Consider the following 23687-nt stretch of genomic DNA (forward strand, 5'->3'; position numbering starts at 1 on the left):
GGCCGTTACGTGGTTGGCGCTGATTGGTTCAATACGTATGCCTTGTGTACCGGAAGTAAATGTTGAGAACTGATGTGTATCGGGAATTATTTCAGCCCACGGCGTGAAAGAAGATGGACACACTACATAAACTAAAACAATTTGATGCTTATCCGAAAACTCTTGAGGATTTCCGAATTAAAACATGCAGCGGAGCTACGGGTGAGTGGTTTTGGGTAGACTTTTGGTAGCGCTTAGCTACTTGCAGAACACATACTGTCCCCAGTAGCTAGCTAGTAGGACTAGGATCACTGTGTTTGGGCTAGCATTCTAGATCTGTCAGACTAGAGAGCAGAACATATTTGGTGATATTCTGACATTTTTCTTCTTTCTCCTTTTTGAAGTCACCATCATAAGTGGTCTCATCATGTTGATCCTGTTCTTCTCAGAGTTGCAGTATTATCTCACTAAGGAGGTAGGTTAATGTAACGTTACATTTTCAAAAAATAGTCAGGGAACATGTTAAGTGTGCCAGTCAAATACGTGGGTGAGAGCTAGCTCTGTATGGATCACACTTGTAAACGTAAGGATATTCTAATGGAGAACTATGACAACAAGGAACTATAACAGCTAGCAAGCCTAGCCAACGTTGCATACAACAATTATTGTGGTTTGTATACTCTATAACAGTGGTATTCAAACTTTTCCAGCTGAGCCCTTTGCAATTACATTTTTTTTTGTAATCAAAGGTACAGTTAATTGCCACCAGGGAAACTGGGAATGCTCAACATTCCAATGGTGGGCATGGTGCTGAAATGCAATGACTAGCCAAAAGGATCCTACTCAAGTTAATGTGTCTCTTGAGTCGGAATGGTGCTATGCCGGTGTTGTGCCGAAACCCCTCCCCCTCCCCCTCCCCCTCCCCCTCCCCTTCGCGTGAACGCGCGCACACTCAATTCTTCATTGCTGCGACTTGCTTGCTAGTTGAGATTGCTACTCTTCACTCCGTTGTCGGTTTAGCCTACATTTCACAGATTTTAGTTGCAGAAAGCATGTTTTATTTGTGTCCTTCAAGGCAGCTGTCAATGATCAGAATAGGCAATCTAAATGAATAATTAATGTATGTGTGTTATATTAAACGGAGTGAGTAAAATGTAGGCATGCAAACATCTCAGAACAACTACTAATCGAATAAGACATGGGAGAGATGACGAATTTTAGCAAAGAGATTTATTTATAGATTAATACACTCGACACATAGCCACACCGAAAACTGCAGACATTACTAGTGCCTTCCCCACGATCAAACCGCAATAAAAATTACAATGAAACGCAGCCTAACGTGATCATTGACAGCTGCCTTGAAGGACACAAATAAAACATGCTTTCTGCTACTAAGATCAGTGAAATGTAGGCTAAACTGACAACGGAGTGAAGAGCAGAAATCCCAACTAGCAAGCAAGTCGCAGGAATGAAGAATTAAGTGTGCGGGGAGAGATTTTCGGCACAACACCGGAATGTAGACAGTCAGAGCTCAGCGCGTTATAGGTCTGGGATAATGTACCTCAATCCAGGATGGAATATGTCGTTGTACATATTCATCCCGAAATTATGAAAGGTGACTCGAGAATATTGAAATACTGCTAGATTTGAATTAAATTGCCGTTTTTGCCAGCATGCTAGGCTAGCTAATGCTATAACAGCCTATTCGATTCCATTAAAATGGTACGCCTATTATTTGGTTGAGTAACTACCAGAAGTGTTGAATGCAGTTTGTTGCTTTAGTATTACCTAGCCTAGCATTCTGACGAAAACTGATGTTTGTTTAAAAACTAGCACTATTTCAATCTTCTCGATTCACTTTGAATCATTTCGGGATTGAGGTACGTTTTCCTAGCCATATAACGTTAACGTTACTGCGCTGGGCTCTGGCTTTCCACATTCCGGCATAGGGCCTTTCCAACTGGAGAGAGAAATGAACGAGTCGAATCCTTTTGGCTAGCCAGTTTGAGAATAATTGGAACATCACTATCATTTTATGTTCTGTTATAATTATTTAGCCATATGTCATAACGTTTACTTAATCTATGAGGCCCGGTAAGCACTTTAGATACCACTGTTTTATGACTTGCAAAATATGAATGTTGTTCTGCCAACACAGGTCCATCCTGAATTGTTTGTGGACACATCACGAGGAGACAAACTGAAAATCAACATTAATGTGATATTTCCTAACATGCCGTGTGCCTGTAAGTAACTTTAGAAAAAACCGTGCATGCATCATCACATTTGACAAACTTACACCTGCACAATTAACCCCTATATGTGCTTTGTTTATGTGATATTATAAAAAAGTTGCATAAATCGACAAAATGCCTCCGTAAAATCTAAAGTAATCTTTTTGGGGGTTATGCATGAAGCAATGTGGTGATTTCACAGTTGAAGTATGTGACATTTGTAACATCACTGTGACCTTCAGATCTCAGCATTGATGCCATGGATGTTGCTGGAGAGCAGCAGTTGGATGTGGAACACAACCTGTTCAAGCAAAGGCTGGACAAGGATGGCAATCCTGTCACTACAGAGGCAGAGAAGCATGGTAACCATATTGCTAATAGCTTGCTTGTGATTCCGTTCTATTACTTGAAGAGCATTCTACACCATGGAATGCGGCATAGGTTTTCCCTCTTGGGAAAACAAGATATATGAATTGTATTGAATAGTAAATGTTTTCACTGGGTCATGGATATTGTTTTGTTGTCATCTCTCATGTAGATTTGGGACAAGAGGAAGGTGAACCTTTTGACCCTAGTAAGCTAGATCCTGAGCGGTGTGAAAGCTGCTATGGAGCAGAGACAGAGGATTTGAAGTGAGTTCCCATGACTGGATTGCCCTCCAGAATGCATTCCCAGGGTTTACAGATCATACTTCCCATGACCAAAGACAGACAATGAGGTTTCCCTGTCAATCTCAGAGCTTAAATCCCTTGCCTGTGATATTGGACTTGTTAGAAAGAATCCATGAAAGCTTGTACTTATTTGAGCCCTAAACTCTTTTGCAGAACATAGGCTATCACAACAAATTAGCTCATCTTTTGTCCACAATGTGATTGTGATAGTACGTGTTAAATTGACATATTGCTTATGCGTTTGCTTTTTTGTAGGTGCTGTAACACCTGCGATGACGTACGGGAAGCCTATCGCAGGCGGGGCTGGGCCTTCAAGAACCCTGACACCATCGAGCAGTGCAAGAGGGAGGGCTTCAGCCAGAAGATGCAGGAGCAGAAGAACGAGGGTTGCCAGATCTATGGCTTTCTTGAGGTCAACAAGGTAACTAGTCTTATAGTCTGATGCTTTGGCTAAGTTCATAATCAGAAAGAATAGTCAGTACTCACACACTGATTAACACGTCATAAAAGGAATGCGTTTTATTTAATGGCTGACAATGTTTCGACTTTCAATTGCCTGGCTTTCAAATGGTCAGACAGTGTTGAAAACAACATGATTTGAAATGAATCATCACTTTTTGGGAACAGAATTCTAGATGTGGTTATATAAAATTAGGAATGGAAATGTGCTGCCACTGAGATTTAATACTTTATGAGGCGCTTTAATGCATTCATACACTTTCGATCTGCAAATGTTATGTTAATTGTTAGACTTTTTTCTGAACTCTTCAATTTGTCTTTTTTTTGATAGGTGGCAGGAAATTTCCACTTTGCACCTGGAAAGAGTTTCCAGCAGTCCCATGTTCATGGTAAGACCTGATATCAATTATCTACCTAAGGAAAATAGAAGTTCTGTGCTTTCTGTCAATCCTCTGAATTGCTTAGAGATGAAACAGGTTGACTGATTTTTGGGTTGGAATTCTAAAATTGCTTACTTGCTACAAGAAACACCTTGCGGTTTATTAAACCAGTCTGTCTCAGACCAGATTTAGGTACAGACCCTCTTGTAGTGTAGAGTTTGCCCCTAGTCACTAGACCAGTAAAGACATTTCTAGTGCATCCGTTACTAGTCTTTTCAGTAAAACACTGTAGTAAAACATTTGGTAAATGGTCTTTTTCTCTTTCATAATTCCTTTCATTTTCTTGACTTCTTCCCTTCTTTCCTCCTCCGGATCAATCATTAGTCATTAATTGTATCTTATTTTTTATTTCATGAAAACATCTGACCTTTATATCTTTGTGGCACAGGTGAAAAAATGTGTCAAACTAAGTAGCTATTTTTTCCCCCCACATAAATGTAACATTTTGATTGTAAATTGAGACTCACTTGCTTTATCATTAATGTTGCTAATAATAACACCAATATACTTATTTTGCATTGACAGTTACACTCTATTTGAAAATTAAATAATGTGAAATGTATTAATTTGTTTGCAATAATTTTTTTGCAATCAGTTTGCCAATGGATTTTTAAAAATTCAATTGGTGTAATCTTGAGCTTCTTGACAAAAGTTACTACAATGTCACTGATGTAACCTTTGTTACTGTGAATACAGGCCAAATTAATTTAAAAGTATGTATTTGTGATTGAAGAAAAATGGAAGGTACTGCTTTCATTTGATTGACCTTAAGAATTTCTCAAGAATTGCTGATAAAGTTACATGGTACATAACCAGATGAAGTTGTAAGCCCTAAGTACTATTCTCTCAACTTGCTTGGAGGCATTGAAAGGTGTCCTTTGTCATTATGAACAACGTGTACTGAAAGTTTAGAGCAAACGTTTCACCAGCTTAAAGCTGCTTTAATTTTCTATTTTATTCGGTGGACTAGTACAACTTTCTCTGTCTGGTTTTTGCCTTTAAGCAGACAATCTCCTTGTGATAAGAATTTGGCCGTATATGAAATGCCAGATGTGATGAACCCCCTTCAGAGACTGGCTTTTTCTGTGTAGCCCAACATGCGTCATATAGTGACTCTTCTCTCTTCTTTCTGCAGTGCACGCTGTGGAAAGTAAGTCCATCATTTTGTAGCTTTTATTTTTGTAGTAAACACCACCCCCCACTAGCCTGGTCCCAGATTGTTTTGTGTTCTTGCCTACTCCATTGCTGTCCTTGTCCAGCCAAAGACCAAGTTTGGCATGACTGTGCCTTTTCTCAATTGGATTTGCTCAACTCCTGCGTCCTCTCTCGCCTCCTTTTGAAAAAAAAAAGTCTATGGTAATCGAGGAGAAGGAACGTGGATTAAAAATGAGTTTGTATGAAATTACTGTCACGCGTCATCAGGCAAATTAAGTTTACAGGGGTTGAATCCCAAAATGTGTGAAGTGATAAAACATTTAGCTAGTTGTGCATGACATTTTATTTGTGCAAAGGTATAAGTAGCATATCATTTTTAAATGTTTGCGTGCTTTTCTCCTTCGAAAAAACAACTGCTTCAAAGGGGGTGTGGTAGATATCCAAACTCTTCAGGCGAAGGACCCAAGTAGGATACACATTATTCTCGATGAAAGGTGGCTATCGAGGAGGGGAGGATACTCTTCCGTTCATCTACTAACAAATTGACACTCTCCTCGACCACATCAGTTTCTGGGTCACGGAGGAGAGAGGATGGACTTCGGCTCAAATGAGGAAAGGCCGATGAGTTACAATGAATTGGCATGATAGCACAAACAGACTGACACTCAGGCCACATCCCCCTCACATCACTGCCTTCTAAATTGCCCAGTCAAATATCAAACTTTGTATTTGAAGAGGTTGTCAGTCAGAATTCACCTGGTTACTTAAAGCCTAGTAAAGACAACCAAATATGCTTCTAACTGATTTGAAACTCTCCTTTTGAATAACCAGCATGTGATTGTTGGTTTGATCTTTTAATTCAGGTGGTACAAGCAGTAATCAAGAACACATCGCATTTGAGGGCTGTGTGCTCAACAATAACTTGTAATGGGAGAGCTGTAGATTATGGCAATAGTAAACCCTCATACTCTGGGTACACAGAACATATACAGTAACTGATGTTCTATCAGATCACAGCATTACTGACATATTGTCTCGTTTTAATTTCAGTTCATGATCTGCAGAGCTTTGGACTAGACAATGTAAGTACATTTAAAGAAATTGTCTTTCCAAGGCAGTGTTTTCCATACCCCTTTAAGTGCTTATTTGTGTTTCTTGTGTCCTACAGATCAACATGACTCACTTGATCAAGCATCTATCCTTTGGGAGGGACTACCCTGGTATCGTCAATCCTTTGGATGGCACCGACGTTGCAGCACCACAAGGTTAGTAATTATCCCATTCGTCAAATTCCCCACACCTAGCATTTGACTTAGACCTACTACCAGCAATTGAAATCATAGCCTTTATTGACAGACTTTGTCTAAGAACTATGGCGAAATTGTGACATGGGAATAAGAGTTATTACAAAAGTCCCGTTGTGTAATTATAAGTGCTGTAGAGGTGGTCTCTGCAGCAGATGTCCATCCCAATGGACAGGAATGTACCCAACGTGCCTCCGCTCTGCGTCATCTTCCCAACTCCTCCCATCAGCTCTCTGCCTCTCATGCCAACCCTGAGGGCAGTAAGAATACAGCATTTGAACAAAATCACATAACACTATTGAGTTCTATTGAACAAACTACAATATGTAGTTTGGATGGCTGCAACAATCTTATCAAAACTGATATAGTAAAGAAATCAGGGATGCCCAAGTACAGACTATGGCATTCTTATGACATGTCTTGCATTTCAGTGTAGGCCTACTTGTGAAAGGTAAGTAGTTAACTTAGCTAGCTTACCTTATACAGGAAAATGTTCCAAACATGACACCAGCTGCCATCCCAACTGCAAAGCCCATCATGAATCCCATTTAAAACCTCCTCCGTATAGCCACAGAGTTTCTAAAGCCAGAGGCGCAACATCGAGAGACTTCCGGGAACGTTAGTGAAACAGACCAGGCTGGGTTTTGGGGTTTGAGAAGTCAATGGGTGTTTCTCAATATGTATATTACCGTGCTCCACACTCTCATGGTCCGAGTGCATTCTCTTGAGTACGTTCTTGTGAGGACGAGTGTATGGAGAATACATAAAACAATATATTTTAGAAGCACTCTCTCCCCCTACTGTATTACCTCACGCTTGACCTAGCCATTTGCTGAACCTTCTTCCAGCCAGGGCAATAGCAAAAATAGACGAAACAACATATACACAAATCAAACATTTTACTTTATGATTGTCAGCTAGATATGTGAATCGTAATAATCTGCTTTTACGGTACACAAGTGGCTAAGTTTAAGCGACAAACTAAGCTAGCGGAGTTAGCTAGCAACGTTATTTGCACACCGAAAGCAGATTTTGAACTAATATGTTGCGACGTGCATGGCTGCATGCAGACTTTTAAACCACCTTTTATCTCAAGCTTCTGTTTACCCAGCTGCTAGCTAGCTGCGTTTTGGCTGGCTAACTGGTTAGCATGTCACCTTGGGCTGGCCTTGAAGCCCTTGAAAAGATTTGTGTGTACAATTTTATTTTGTATTTTATTTGCAGGAACATTATTTTTTATTTTATTTAACTAGGGAAGTCTTAAGAACAAATTCTTATTTAAAATGACAGCCTACCCCGGCCAAACCTGGATGACACTGGACCAATTGTGCGCCGCCCTATGGGAATCCCAATCACGGCTGGATGTGATACAGCCTGGATTCGAACCAGGGACTGTACTGACGCCTCTTGCACTGAGATGCACTAGTGAATTCACATTTATGAATGACATTTTGCCGTTAGCACAATTTAGATTTAAGATGTATAATTGTTTTTCTTTATCCTTATTATAGTTAAGGAAACCGAGCAGAACATTCTCCCATAACAAACAAACAGTCATCAAGAATATTAACAAATATAAAACTGTAGATTTCTTTACATGTAGACAATGCCAAAATAAATGCAGAACTCTTTCTGGATGCTCAACACGAAGTACCATTTGTACGGTATTGATACAAAATCCCTTTGAAATAAAACGCGTGTAGACCTGTTGTTCTGAGGGAGCAAGGAGAAACAAATGTGTCCGATTTTGTAGTCACCCTCGCTTAATCCAGTTATTTCAAGAAGGCGAGGTCTTGTTACACCTCTAAACAACATGAGTTACAGATGGAATAGTATCAAAGACTATGGCGAACTCTAAGTGTAACCGGGATCTTGTAACGAGAAAATAAATTCTCTATCTCCTCATAATTAACAATCCTTCTGCGTTAAAAAGTTGACTCACCAGCAGGATATGACTAGTTCTTAAAATATACTTGTTTCTATACAAAATATCCTTCTTGTTCCCGATGAAATATCTATGCATGGTCATTAATATATATTAATGACCACGCTAAGAATACTTGACTTAGCCACAGAGTTGTATTGTCTTTGACATGGTTTATAGTGAAATGTAGGTTTTATCAGCATAGCTATGTTCTAATTCTACGGTTATCAGTCACTTGAAGACGATCTTTTCTTTTTCGATGATACTTGAAAATGCTTTTCTAGCAGGCGGCCATTACTTGAAGTCGACAGTTAGCTGAGGGGGTGTGTAGCCAGCTAATTATGTGATGTTAAAGCTATAGCACCTCCTCGTGTTCATGCAGAGTGGAATGTTGCGTTTGTCCAGACTACATGTGCTCTGCCTCAGCAAATGATAGAAAAATCGATTTGTTTTATTCCAGCTTCCATGATGTATCAGTACTTTGTGAAGATTGTCCCAACCATCTACGTGAAATGGGATGGAGAGGTGAGTATATGTTGGACATGACAGCAGTGAAATGTAGGTATTTCACAGAGTTAATCTTATCGCTATATTAAGTAAATTTGATTTATTTTATATTTCCCTTTGCATGGCTGTATTTGTACATGTTAAGGTACTTGGGCATCAAACAAGGACATTGTATTACTTGTCTTACAGGTGGTTAAAACAAACCAATTCTCTGTAACGCGACATGAGAAAGTAGCCAATGGGCTGATCGGAGACCAGGGCCTACCTGGTGTGTTTGTATTATATGAACTCTCCCCTATGATGGTCAAATTCACAGAGAAACAGCGGTAGGTAGCTTCAAACATTATTTTGTATATATAGTGTATGTGGACACTAACATTTGTGGATTCAGCTATTTCAGCCACACCCGTTGCTGACAGGTGTATAAAATCGAGCACACAGCCATGCAATCTACATAGACAAACATTGGCAGTAGAATAGCCTTACTGAAGAGCTCAGTGACTTTCAACGTAGCACCGTCAAAGGATGCCACCTTGCCAACAAGTCAGATTTCTGCCCTGCTGGAAACGTCTAGGCGCAACAACTGCTCAGCTGCAAAGTGGTAGGCCACACAAGCTCACAGAACGGGACCGCCAAGTGCTGAAGCACGTAGCGTGTAAAAATCGTCTGTCTTCGGTTGCAACACTCAATACCGAGCCTCTGGAAGGAATGTCAGCACAAGAACTGTTCATCAGGAGCTTCATGAAATGGGTTTCCATGGGCGAGCAGCCGTGCACACAAGCCTGAGATCACCATGTGCAATGCCAAGCGTTGGCTGGAGTGGCGTAAAGTCCACCGCCATTGGACTCTGGAGCAGTGGAAACTCGTTTTCTGGAGTGATGAATCGCACTTCGCCATCTGGCAGTCCGACGATTCTGGGTTTGGCAGATGCCAGGAGAACGCTACCTGCCTGACTGCATAGTGCCAACTGTAAAGTTTAGTGGAGGAGGAATAATGGTCTGGGGCTGTTTTTCACGTGCTAGGCCCCTTAGTTCCAGTGAAGGAAAATCTTAACTCTACAGCATACAATGACATTCTAGATGATTCTGTGCTTCCAACTTTGTGGCAACAGTTTGGGGAAGGCCCTTTCCTGTTTCAGCATGGCAATGCCCTCGTGCACAAGGCAAGGTCCATGCAGAAATGGTTTGTCGATCGGTGTGGAAAAACTTGACTGGCCTGCACAGAGGCCTGACCTCAACACCATCGAGCACCTTTGGGATGGATTGGAATGCCGACTGCGATCCAGGTCTAATCGCCCAACATCAGTGCGGACCTCACTAATGCTCTTGTGGCTGAATGGAAGCAAGTCCCCGCAGCAATGTTCCAACATCTAGTGGAAAGCCTCCCCAGAATAGTGGTGGCTGTTATAGCAGCAAAGGGTGGACCAACTCCGTATTAATGCCCGTGATTTTGGAATGAGATGTTCAACGAGCAGGTGTCCACATAATTTTGATCGTGTGGTGTACATGACCCTCAATGGAAAGTCTGTGTAGCCTATGTAAATAGTAAGCTGTGTGTTACATCAAACATGTTTTTTGCTCTTTTTTTTTCAGATCATTCACTCATTTTCTTACAGGAGTGTGTGCCATCGTAGGAGGTGTATTTACAGGTGGGCACCTCTGCAATCCCATATTTCAAATGCAGCACACATGGCAAACATGGCGCTCAATACATCTTTAATATAATTTTAATATTGTTTTTAATTAGTGATGGCTTTCTCAGTTTGAAGGTAGTGTATACTATGCACTACAGTGCCTTGCGAAAGTGTTCACCCCCCCTTGCCATTTTTCCTATTTTGTTGCCTTACAACCTGGAGTTAAAATATATTTTTTGGGGTGGGGGTTGTCATTTGATTTACACAACATGCCTACTACTTTGAAGATGCAACATATTTTTTATTGTGAAACAAATAAGACAAACTGAACTTGAGCGTGCATAACTATTTACCCCCCCAAAGTCAATACTTTTGTAGAGCCACCTTTTGCAGCAATTACAGTTGCAAGTCTCTTGAGGTATGTCTCTATAAGCTTGGCACATCTAGCTACTGGGAGTTATGGCCATTCTTCAAGGCAAATCTGCTCCAGCTCCTTCAAGTTGGATGGGTTCAATCTTCAAGTCATACCACAGATTCTCAATTAGATTGAGGTCTGGGCTTTGACTAGGCCATTCCAAGACATTTAAATGTTTCCCCTTAAACCACTCGAGTGTTGCTTTAACAGTATGCTTAGGGTCATTGTCCTGCTGGAAGGTGAACCTCCTTCCCAGTCTCAAATCTCTGAAAGACTGAAACAGGTTTCCCTCAAGAATTTCCCTGTATTTAGCGCTATCCATCATTCCTTCAATTCTGACCAGTTTCCCAGTCCCAGCCGATGAAAAACATCCCCACAGCATGATGCTGGGATGGTGTTCTCGGGGTGATGAGAGGTGTTGGGTTTGTGCCAGACATAGCTTTTTCCTTGATGGCAAAAAGCTCATTTTTAGTCTCATCTGACCAGAGTACCTTCTTCCATATGTTTGGGGAGTATCCCACACGCATTTTGGCAAACACCAAATGTGTTTTCTCATTTTTTTGTCTTTAAGCAATGGCTTTTTTCAGGCCACTCTTCTGTAAAGCCCAGCTCTGGAGTGTACGGCTTAAAGTGGTCCAAACCCTGAAGGAGCTACAAAGCTCCACAGCGGAGATATCTTTGGTCTGTTGTTGCCTCTTTGATAAACGCCATCCTTGCCTGGTCAGTGAGTTTTGGTGAGCGGCCCTCTCTTGGCAGGTTTGTTGTGGTGCCATATTCTTTCAATTTTTTTAATAATGGATTTAATGAGGGATGTTCAAAGATTCAGAATTTCTTTTTTTCTTTTTTTTAAACCAACCCCAATCTGTACTTCACAACTTTGACCCTGACCTGTTTTGAGAGCTCCTTGGTCTTCATGGTGCTGCTTGCTTAGTGGTGTTGCAGACTCTGGGGGGGCCTTTTCAGAACATGTGTGTTTCAATTTTTTATTGCACACAGGTGGATTTTATTTAATTAATTATGTGACTTCTGAAGGTAATTGGTTGCACCAGATCTTATTTAGGGGCTTCATAGCAAAGGGGGTGAATACATATGCACGCACCACTTTTCCGTGATTAAAAAAAAAAAAAAATGTACTAGTAATTTGTTTTAACTTCACCAATTTGGACTATTTTGTATACGTCCATTACATGAAATCCAAATAAAAAAAGCATTTAAATTACAGGTTATAATGCAACAAAATAGGAGTAATGCCAAGGGGGTGAAATACTTTTGCAAGGCACTGTAGTACAGTTTGTTGGAATGAGCCATATGGACAGTGGTGCAACTATATTTGTTGTTATTTGCTTTACCTTGTATCTCTTTCCCAGTGGCTGGACTAATTGATTCGTTGATATACCACTCGGCAAAAGCCATCCAGAAGAAGATTGAACTGGGCAAGGCATCTTAGTGGAGTGTTTTGCACGAGCAATTCAGACTGTTCATCATTCTCCAGAAGGGCCTATCTGTAAAAGGGAAGTGACTACAAACTGACGCTAACTAACATGGCAATAAACAAAAATCTGAATAATCTCCCTCCGTATGGAAAGGAAATTTGACCGCTAAGTCTCCCATTAGTTTTTTTGTTTGTTTTTACATCCCTTATCCATACAAAGAATGAAAGACTGAATCACTGGACAGAAGAGGGATTTAACAGATGTTTTTGATCACATTTGATTCATCCCCAGTACTAGCACATTGTATATCTATCAGTTGGTTCCCATATACACGTAACAAATATAAACACAACATGGAACAATTTCAAAGATTGTACTGAGTTACAGTACATATAAGGAAAAAGGTCGATAGAAATAAATTCATTAGGCGCTAATCTGGATTTCACATGACTGGGAATACTGATATGCATCTGGTCAGAGATACCTTAAAAATAGGTAGGGGCGTGGATCAGAACCAGTCAGTATCTGGTGTGACCACCATTTGCCTCATGTAGAGCGACATCTCCTTCGCATAGAGTTGATCAAGCTGTTGATTGCAGTCTGTGGAACGTTGTCCCACTCCTCTTCAATAGCTATGCAAAGCTACTGGATATTGGCAGGAACTGGAACGCGCTGTCTTAAATGTTGATCCAGGGCATCCCAAACATGCACAACGGGTGACATGTCTGAGTGCAAGCCATGGAAGAACTGGGACATGTTCAGCTTCCAGGAATTGTGTACAGATCCTTGTGACATGGGGCTGTACATTATCATGCTGAAACATGAGATGAATGGCGTGACAATGGACCTCGGAATCTTGTCATGACATTCAACTTGCCTACAGTGAGAAAAAAGAAGAAACCTGCACAATGTTCTTGCTAGTGTCACTGCTCTTTATTAAGCTTTATGTATCAGCCTCAAGGTCTTCATCAGAGCTTTAAAATGCAGTTGTCTGTAGCTTATGCCTGCCTATACCATAACCCCACCGCCACCATGGGGCACTCAGCAAACCACTCACCCACATAACGCCATACACGCTGTCTGCCATCTGCCCGGTACAGTTGAAATCGGGATTCATCCATGAGGAGCACACTTCTCCAGCGTGCCAGTGGCCACTGAAGTCAGTTACAACGTCAAACTGCAGTCAGGTCAAGACCGTGGTGAGGATGACGCGCATGCAGATTCCCTGAGACGGTTTCAAACAGTTTGTGCAGAAATTCTTCAGTTGTGCAAACCCACAGTTTCATCAGCTGGCTGGGTGTCAGACGATTCCACAGGTGAAGAAGCTGGATGTGGAGGTCCTGGGCTGGCGTGGTTACACGTGGTTGCGAGGCCGGTCGGGTGTACTGCCAAATTCTCTAAAACATTAAATTCTTTGGCAACCGCTCTGGTGGACATTCCTGCAGTCATCATGCCAATTGCACACTCCCTCAACTTGAGAGATCTGTGGTATTGTATAATGTGACAAAAGTGCAAATTTTTAGTGTGGCCTTTCATTTTCCCCAGCACAAGTTGTACCTGTGTAATGATCATGCTGTTTAATCAGCTTCTTGATATGCCACACCTGTCAAGTGGATGGATTATCTTGACAAAGGAGAAATGCTCACAAACATTGATGTAAACACATTTGTGCACAAAATTTGAGAGAAATTAGCTTTTTGTGCTTATTTCTGGGATATTGTATTTCAGCTCATGAAACATGGTACCAACACTTTACATGTTGCGCTTATTTTTGTTCAGTGTATATACCTTTTTGCCATTCTCATCTACCCTAAATGTACTGTCGTTGACATGTTTATCCCATCCCTTTAATTTCTAATCTCTTTGATCAATCATGGACCCTTTACTTACATAATAATTTGCTATGACAGACCGGGGCAGGACGAATGTGTTTTTTAATGTGTTAAAGGGTGTATTCATTAGTGCAAAATTTTGCTATAGAAAACTTTTTGCAACAAACGAAAGTCTTATTTGAAAATGAATTTAGGTCCCTCCCAGTTTTGTCTCGTTTGGTTCCTAGTGAATACACCCCAGATTGATGGAATCTCTGACCGTCGTTGAGAGGACTACTTAAGGAGACCAGATGATGCAGTTTATTGTTCTTTTGTTGTGATTGCACATTTTGAGATCCAATTCAGGGGCCTGTGTTGAGTGAAAGTGTGTGGGGTTGAGGGAAAGTGTGTGTGTGTGAGCGCATGTGTACAGCCTATTTTGTGTGTGTGGGAGAGATGTATTTATATTTTGGGAATCCTCAACGGTTTTTAAAATGACAAAATAAATGTTGAATACACCAGCCTGTAATGTAGTAATTTGTGACATTTTGTGTACAGTGTCCTCTGTCCAATTCCTGTCCATGGAACAACTGAGTAAAATATACACTACCGTTCAAAAGTATGGGGTCACTTAGAAATGTCCTTTTTATTATTATTGTCTATTATTGTCTATTTAAAATGACATCAAATTGATCAGAAATAGTGTAGACATTGTTAATGTTGTAAATGACTATTGTAACTGTAAACGGCTGATTTTTAATTAAATTTACATAGGCGTACAGAGGCCCATTATCAGCAACCATCACTCCTGTGTTCCAATGGCATGTTAGCTAATCCAAGTTTATCATTTTAAAAGGCTAACTGATCATTAGAAAAACCTTTTGCAATTATGTTAGCACAGCTGAAAACTGTTCTGATTAAAGAAGTAATAAAACTGGCCTTTAGACTAGTTGAGTATCTGGCGCATCAGCATTTGTGGGTTCGATTACAGGCTCAAAATGGCCAGAAACAAAACTTTCTTCTGAAACTCATCAGTCTATACTTGTTCTGAGAAATGAAGGCTATTCCATGTGAGAAATTGCAAAGAAACTGAAGATCTCGTACAACGCTGTGTACTACTCCCTTCACAGAACAGCACAAACTGTCTCTAACCAGAATAAAAAGCGGAGTGGGAGGCCCCGGTGCACAACTGAGCAAGAGGACAAGTTCATTAGTGTCTAGTTTGAGAAACGGACGCCTCAAAAGTCCTCAACTGGCAGCTTCTTTAAATAGTACCCGCAAAACACATCTTAACAGTGAAGAGGTGACTCCGGTATGCTGGCCTTTTAGGCAGAGTTCCTCTGTTCAGTGTCTGTGTTCTTTTGCCCATCTTAAGCATTTATTTTTATTGGCCAGTTCTTTGCAACTCTGTCTAGAAGGCCAGCATCCCGGAGTCGCTTCTTCACTGTTGCCGTTGAGACTGGTGTTTTGCTGGCAACTATTTAATGAAGTTGCCAGTTGAGGACTTGTGAGGCATCTGTTTCTCAAACTAGACACTCTAATGTACTTGTCCTCTTGCTCAGTTGTGCACCGGGGCCTCCCACTCTTTCTGTTCTGGTTAGGGACAGTTCGCGCTTTTCTGTAAATGGAGTAGTACACAGCGTTGTATGAGATCTTCAGTTTCTTTGCAATTTCTCGCATGGAATAGCCTTCGTTTCTGGCCATTTTGTGCCTGTAATCAAACCCCAAAATGCTGATGCTCCAGATACTCAACTAGTCTAAAGGCCAGTTTTATTGCTTCTTTAATCAGAACAACAGTTTTCAGCTGTGCTAACAAAATTGTAAAAGTTTTTTTTAATGATCAATTAACTTGATGGTTGCTGATAATGGGCCTCTGTACGCCTATGTAGGTATTCCATAAAAAATTGTCTGTTTCCAGCTACAATAGTCATTTACAGCATTAACAATGTCTATACTGTATTTCTGATCAATTAGTTATTTTGGACAAAAAAAATTGCTTTTCTATAAAAAAAACAAGGACATCTCTAAGTGACCCCAAACTTTTGAACGGTAGTATAGATCTGAGATCTTGAACACTTGAGAAATGAATGGTCTTTGTGAAACATCTTTGTCCATAGAATGAATGATGCTGTATATAGCTGAAGGGGACCACTTATTTGGGTTAGGGGTTTCTTGTTGATCACACATACTGAATTTGATACCATCACTCTTCTGGGTCTTGACAAATTGACTGAAAACACTGAAGTCTATGTTGCTGTACTGATCTCTGGAATGTCAGTGATTATTCTTCTGCACTAGACTTCCTCCAAGCTCATGTGGAATAGCCTTGGGACGAGGAGATTACAAACCAAATGATATCTGCACGGGTGACTATAGTGGCCTCACAATTACGTCTTTGTGTAAGTAGCCTACTGCTCAATATCCTTTCCAGTTGGTCTGAGGTGTAACCTTTCAGCCACAAGGGGGAGTCCCAGGTCTTAATATACTCCTGAGTACACTAGTAATTGTGGTAATAACAGCTGAATAACATTATTGTGAGTAACTTCCTGTATATGTGTCACGGCCGTGTATCTATGGCCCATTTTGCTCTTGAAAGCCTTATTTTTTTATACAGGGCATTATTCAGGGCAAGTGCATTATTCCTTAGTTACACTCAGACAATACTAATTTCCTGGGGAGTCTACAGCTGGTATTGCTTTTCCGTTGCTCGGTAACTCCCACATCCTGTCGACTGGATTGTGATGCAATCATCCACACAAGAGCACGAGGGGCTCTAAGCAAACAGCTTTGAAAAGCTGCGGATGTTTTTTTCCAGCTTAGCTGGGAGCCGTATGACCCACAGTCTGGTGAAAGGAAAGGCCATGTCAGTGAATCTGGCTCATGCCCATCATTGCCGGCGTATTTGGACTGTGAGGGAGAATAGGCATGTCTACGGAAGGATTCGGTGAGCAATATTTTAAATGGACACTCAATAGGCAGTGGTTCGCCACATCTTTTGGTACCAGAACCCCCAATCACATCTTGTTCTGCCCAAAGTACCCCCTAGTGTGCAACTGATCCTTCGACTTTATGTCTATTCCCATGTAACCCCTGTGGTTAGGCCAGGTACCCCCAGGGGTACTAATATCCCAGGTTGAGAACTACAGCTCTAATGCATAGAGGACGGAGGAAGGAAGGGAAGGTATAAGCCTATGTGTAGGGTTTTGCTGACTTCAGTCACTTTGACTTCAGTCACTTCCCTGTGACAGACACGAGACATCACTTTCACAGCTATGTTACCCAATATCACACGGAGCAACTGAATACACTCACAAAGAAATAAATATGACCATTTCTTTGAACAGATGAGCAATGTATGGCCTACACTTAACATTAACACTAGGCTAAATGGGGCCTCGTGAATGAATGAAGATGTAAAGGTGCCTCTACGGGTTAGTGGTCCTCTCCAGTTAGTTAGTCATACTCTTGTTTTCATTTAGGAAATGTAGAAAAGTGAGCCACAAGAAAATCTATGCCATCTGTATGTTTCCTAAACCAGAAACTCAGCATCTAGCTCCAGTGTTACAGTTAAATAAATCAAATGTGCACTCAGTAGTACAACGATTCTTTACTGCCCTAAGCAGTGCAAACGCTAGTTCACTGGCCAGTCATTTTATAGTGGAGGTGATTGTGGCCTTCAGATGAACAACAACAAACGTCCTGCCTGGACGAGTGGTGCATATCAAGCGCTTACAACATTGGAAATCTATGACAAGGATTTGGATCCATGACGAGCATCGCTATGACAATAGATCTTCCAGGGGAATCAAATTGCATTTAAAGTGCTATTTGACTTTGGGCATCCTTGTAATCTATGAGGCTAATCTTGAATAAATCCCCAGATGGGGGACTACACAAAGTGACCAGACCACAGATTATGCAGTCTTCACAAACTCTTCAACACAAAGGGCAGTGGGTTCAAAAAGAGAGAGAGAAAAGACAGAGAGGTAGTGGGGGGTAAACATTTAAAAACAGCTTACTTACCCTTAATGCTCAATGCATTCCTCATTGATTGCAGTTGTTGCATTGTTTTTTTTTCAGGGATGTAAGGGGGCATTCAGGCCAGAAATGAAACAATGGATGATACAAAGCTTTATTGATTGGCTAATGATCTTGGGTATGTGCATGAGTGGGGGAGAGAGTGGTGTTGAGAAAAACATACGACATTATAAAATCAATCTACACAAACAAGTGCGGTTAAAATTGGCAAAGAAACACTCATTTCTTTCCACAGGACCGAGGGGTGAGACAGGGATGCAGCTTAAGCCCCACCCTCTTCAACATTTATATCAACGAATTGGCGAGGGCACCAGAACAGTCTGCAGCACCTGGCCTCACCATACTAGAATCTGAAGTCAAATGTCTACTGTTTGCTGATGATCTGGTGCTTCTGTCCCCAACCAAGGAGTGCCTATAGCAGCACCTAGATCTTCTGTGCAGATTCTGTCAGACCTGGGCACTGACAGTAAATCTCAGTAAGACAAAGATAATGGTGATCCAAAAAAGGTCTAGTTGCCAGGACCAAGAATACAAATTCCATCTTGACACTGTTGCCCTAGAGCACACAAAAAACTATACAAACCTCGGCCTAAACATCAGCACCACGGGTAACTTCCAGAAAGTTAACGTTCTGAGATCCAAGGCAAAAATGGCCTACTATGCCATCAAAAGGAACATAAAATTCCACATACCAATTAGGATCTGGGAAAAAATACTTGAATCGGTTATGGAACATATTGCCCTTTATGGTTGTGAGGTCTGAGGTCCGCTCACCAACCAATAATTCACAAAATGGGAAAAACACCAAATTGAGACTGCATGCCGAATTCTGCAAAAAAAATCCTCTGTGTACAATGTAAAACACCAAATAATGCATGCAGAGCAGAATTAGGCTGATACCTGCTAATGATAAAAATCCAGGAAAGAGATGTTAAATTCTACAATCACCTAAAAGGAAGCAATTCCCAAACCTTCTATAACAAAGCCATCACCTACAGAGAGATGAACCTGGAGAAGAGCCTGGAGAAGGTCCGGGGCTTTGTTCACAAACACAAACAGACCCCACAGAGCCCCAGGACAGCAACACAATTAGACCCAACCAAATCACAAGAAAACAAAAATATCATTATTTACAAAAAAACTGAGCAAACTAGAATGCTATTTGGCCCTACACAGTGGCAGAATACCTGAGCACTGTGACCAAAAAATAAGGAAATCTTTGACTATGTACAGACTCAAGTGAGCATAGCCTTGCTATTGAGAAAGGCACACCTGGCTCTCAAGAGAAGACAGGCTATGTGCACACTGGTCAAAAGTAGTGTACTATGTAGGGAATAAGGGTGCCATTTTGGAAACATCAAGTGACTCCAACCTCCTATGGCAGTGAATTACAGTCGCGATACAGTCTGCAATTAGGTACAACAGTAGGAAAGTTTATGAGCGAGCCTGTTCTGAGAGCGCTTACAGCTTTCCATTTCCCCCCATTCTTTATATTGATTTATTTAACACAACTAACTGCTTTCTATAGGCAGAGAAGAGCCTCAGTTGGTCCATTTTGATATCTTTTTACCATATTAGTGTCCTACATTTAAGAACAACTTTGACATGGATGCAGTTTTTATGTGAGATGGAGGGCATTCGTAAATGGCCTATGCTACTTATAGGAGCCAAGTATGTCATATTTTTATGTTGCATAAGAGTAAGTTCAAATGCCTATTAACTTATTGGTATTTGAGCTAACTCTTCTTAAGCAACTTAAAAATGTAAATGGAAAGCTAAGGCAAAATGCTAAAGAGTATTAATTTTTAGCATCATTTGGAACCACATAGCAAGGCTAGAGTATCCAGCAGTACTAGGCCAGAGAGTCCTGTGGACCTCCCTTCTCTCTGTGTGAAATAGGCTGTGAAATGCTAGGAGTTCAGTGGGTCATCAGAATTTGAGCTCCATGTCCCTCCCATTCCTGGAGGAACTCAGGTGAACTCTCACAATAAATCTTCTGACTCCCAGAGGACTTTTTTAAACAGAATTCCATCCAGCTTTCCATGCATTTGATTGTTATCGGACACATTTTATACGTATTCGTATGAATGATTGATATTCAATCAATTTCTGTCATCAAGTACATCCATCATTTCAGTTTACGTCGCTGCCAATATAATTTTTTATTGATAACCCATAATTAAGATTCTAAGCTTGTAATAAACAAATTGAGTCTGCAAAGCTCCTATGTGCATAGTTCCATTGGCAAACCATATTTCATCGGGCCGCTGTTGCAGCACATACGCTGTTACATTTCATGTGACACTCACGAGCAGCTGCAGTTTGCCATATAAGACTGGCCTCAGTGTTTCTCAGAACTTCACCCAATGAATGACTGGGGTTGTGAATGTCGCTGGCACGCATGGTGTCAGGTTTTGGGTCAAGTGCTGGCACCAACTGACTAGTATGGTTCCTTGCCAGTGCTCTGCCCTACATGGCGAGGTCTCGCATAACACCAGGCAGCTATGTGCCACGCTGAACATACAGTCATAAGACTCCTCTGGCATCTGGAACAGCTCTCCATTCCCTCTCTTTTCCCCTCCTTCCCTCCCCCTCTCTTTTCCCTCATTATTTCTCTCCGTCTATCTATGTTAGTGCAGTCCTAAAAATAAATACTATGGCATTGGTCCCGACTGAGTTCTTCCACTACTATTAACCTCTCTCCCTCTTTCTGCTCCCCCCACCCCACGCTTCCTCTTTCATTCTCTGCTCCCCCCTTTCTCTCGCCACAGTTGCAGAGTTCCTAGTAATATTCCCTTTAGGATTCACAGAAAACTCCCTTTACTTGCCAAAACTCCTACAGACCTTTTTTTTCCCACTTTCTCTCTCATCATCACACATGTGTAATCCATGTGACCTCCCCTGCAGCCCTGTCTGTCTGTCTTCATCCCCTTTTCTCCATCTCTCCCCCATGAGCGCTGTTTCTCTATCACTCTGTGTGTGCATTTGGCTAATAGCACTTTGGGGAACGGTGTTTGTGCATGCGTGAGTGCGTGGGTGTGTACTGGGAGCAGTATGGGAACAGTGCCCTCACCCTAAATGTTCTAGAATCTTTATAACTCAAAAAGGAAATATATAGTACCTTCAGAAAGTATTCATACTACTTGACTTATTCCACAGTTTGTTGTGTTACAGCCTGAATTCAAAAAGGATTAAACACAATACCCCATAATGACAAGTAAAAACATGTAGAAATATTAGCAAATTAATTTAAAATTTAAAACCGAAATACATTACATGACCAAAATTATGTGGACACTTGCTTGTTGAACATCTCATTGAAAAGTCATGAGCATTAATATGGAGGTGGTCCCCGCTTTTCTGCTATAACAGCCTCCACTCTTCTGCGAAGGCTTTCCACTAGATGTTGTTACATTGCTGCGGGGACCTTCCATTCCTATGACGGTGCCACGTTGAAAGTCACTGAGCTCTTCAGTAAGGCCATTCTACTGCCAATGTTTGTCTATGGAGATTGCATGGCTGTTTGCTCGATTTTATACACCTGTCAGCAACGGGTGTGACTGAAATAGCCAAATCCACTAATTCGAAGGTGTGTCCACATGCACTATATATAGAAAAGTATCTAATTTACTTAAGCATTCACACCCCTGAGTCAATACATGTTAGAATCAGTGATTACATCTGTGAGTCGTTCTGGGTCTCTAAGAGCTTTGCACACCTGGATTGTACAACATTTGTACATTATTCTTTAAAAAATTATTCATGCTCACGCAAGTTGGTTGTTGATCATTACTAGACAGCCATTTTCAAGTCTTGCCATAGATTTTCAAGCCGATTTAAATCAAAACTGTACATAACATTCAGAACATTCAATGTCTTCTTGGTAAGCAACTCCAGTGTATATTTGGCCTTGTGTTTTAGGTTATTGTCCTGCTGAAAGGTGAATTTGTCTCCCAGTGTCTAGTGGAAAGCAGACTGAACCAGGTTTTACTCTAGGATTTTGCCTGTGCTTAGCTCTATTCCGTTTCTTTTTATAAAAAAAAAACTCCCTAGTCCTTGCAGATGACAAGCATACCCATAACATGATGCAGCCACATGCTTGAAAATATGAAGAGTGGTACCCAGTGATGTGTTGTATTGGATTTGCCCCAAACATAACGCTTTTGTATTCAGGACATAAAGTTAATGTCTTTGCCACATATTGTGTGTGCCTTATTGCAAACAGGATGCATGTTTTGGAATATTTGTATTCTGCGCAGGCTTCCTTCTTTTCACTCTGTCATTTAGGTTAGTATTTTGTTAAACCCACCAAAAAATCATGGTAAACACTATTATTGCACATAGACTGATTCCATGCAATATATTATGTGACTTGTGAAGCATATTTTTACTCCTGAATATATTTAGGCTTGCCATAACATAGGGGTTGAATACTCATTGACTCTACTGTAGACATTTCAGCTTTTCGTTTTTTTAAAAAGAATTCTAAATACCTAATTCCACTTTGACCTTATGGTGTATTGTGTATAGGCCAGTGACACAAAATCCATTTTAAATTCAGGCTGTAACACACCAAAATGTGGGAAAAGTCTACATTTTCTGAAGGCACTGTACCTCAATCAATATGCCTGCCAACTAACACATTTATGAATTAGTTGATTCATCAGTATGTCTTCTTTGGACGAGATGGGTCTAATTATATCAAACACTGCATTCCACAGTAAGAAACTCATACCAACGATCAAGCATGGTGCTGGTAGTGTGATGGCTTAGGGATGCTTTGCTGCCTTAGGACCTGGACGACTTGCCTTAATAGAAGGAGCCATGAATTCTGCTCTGTTTCAGAGAATTCTACAGGAGAATGCAGCTGGGTCATGAAACATGACAATGATCCAAAACACACAATCAAGTCTACATGAAAATGGCTAAAAAGCAACATACAGTGGGGAGAACAAGTATTTGATACACTGCCGATTTTGCAGGTTTTCCTACTTACAAAGCATGTAGAGGTCTGTCATTTTTATCATAGGTACACTTCAACTGTGAGAGACGGAATCTAAAACAAAAATCCAGAAAATCACATTGTATGATTTTTAAATAATTAATTTGCATTTTATTGCATGACATAAGTATTTGATCACCTACCAACCAGTAAGAATTCCGGCTCTCACAGACCTGTTAGTTTTTCTTTAAGAAGCCCTCCTGTTCTCCACTCATTACCTGTATTAACTGCACCTGTTTGAACTCGTTACCTGTATAAAAGGCACCTGTCCACACACTCAATCAAACAGACTCCAACCTCTCCACAATGGCCAAGACCAGAGAGCTGTGTAAGGACATCAGGGGTAAATTGTAGACCTGCACAAGGCTGGGATGGGCTACAGGACAATAGGCAAGCAGCTTGGTGAGAAGGCAACAACTGTTGGCGCAATTATTTGAAAATGGAAGAAGTTCAAGATGACGGTCAATCACCCTTGGTCTGGGGCTCCATGCAAGATCTCACCTCGTGGGGCATCAATGATCATGAGGAAGGTGAGGGATCAGCCCAGAACTACACGGCAGGACCTGGTCAATGACCTGAAGAGAGCTGGGATCACAGTCTCAAAGAAAACCATTAGTAACACACTACGCCGTCATGGATTAAAATCCTGCAGCGCACGCAAGGTCCCCCTGCTTAAGCC

General features: G+C 41.1%; 1 protein-coding gene across 2 annotated transcripts; it reads left to right on the forward strand.

The window, feature by feature from the left end:
• The first annotated feature begins 44 nt into the window (after positions 1–44).
• On the forward strand, positions 45–14497 carry LOC139535362 (endoplasmic reticulum-Golgi intermediate compartment protein 3-like). Of its 2 annotated transcripts, XM_071334702.1 has the most exons (14): positions 45–201; positions 384–454; positions 2141–2228; positions 2459–2578; positions 2755–2848; positions 3143–3308; positions 3678–3735; positions 4922–4936; positions 5992–6023; positions 6110–6206; positions 8630–8694; positions 8866–9002; positions 10269–10324; positions 12092–14497. In XM_071334702.1, exons 1-14 carry the CDS (start codon positions 114–116, stop codon positions 12169–12171), a joined length of 1167 nt encoding a protein of 388 aa, XP_071190803.1. In that variant the 5' UTR covers positions 45–113; the 3' UTR covers positions 12172–14497. The 2 variants fall into 2 exon arrangements, with proteins under 2 accessions (XP_071190803.1, XP_071190804.1); XM_071334703.1 differs by lacking the exon at positions 4922–4936.
• The last annotated feature ends 9190 nt before the right edge of the window (positions 14498–23687 follow it).

Source organism: Salvelinus alpinus, chromosome 12 (assembly GCF_045679555.1).
Source record: "Salvelinus alpinus chromosome 12, SLU_Salpinus.1, whole genome shotgun sequence".
In the NCBI taxonomy this organism is placed as follows: domain Eukaryota; kingdom Metazoa; phylum Chordata; class Actinopteri; order Salmoniformes; family Salmonidae; genus Salvelinus; species Salvelinus alpinus.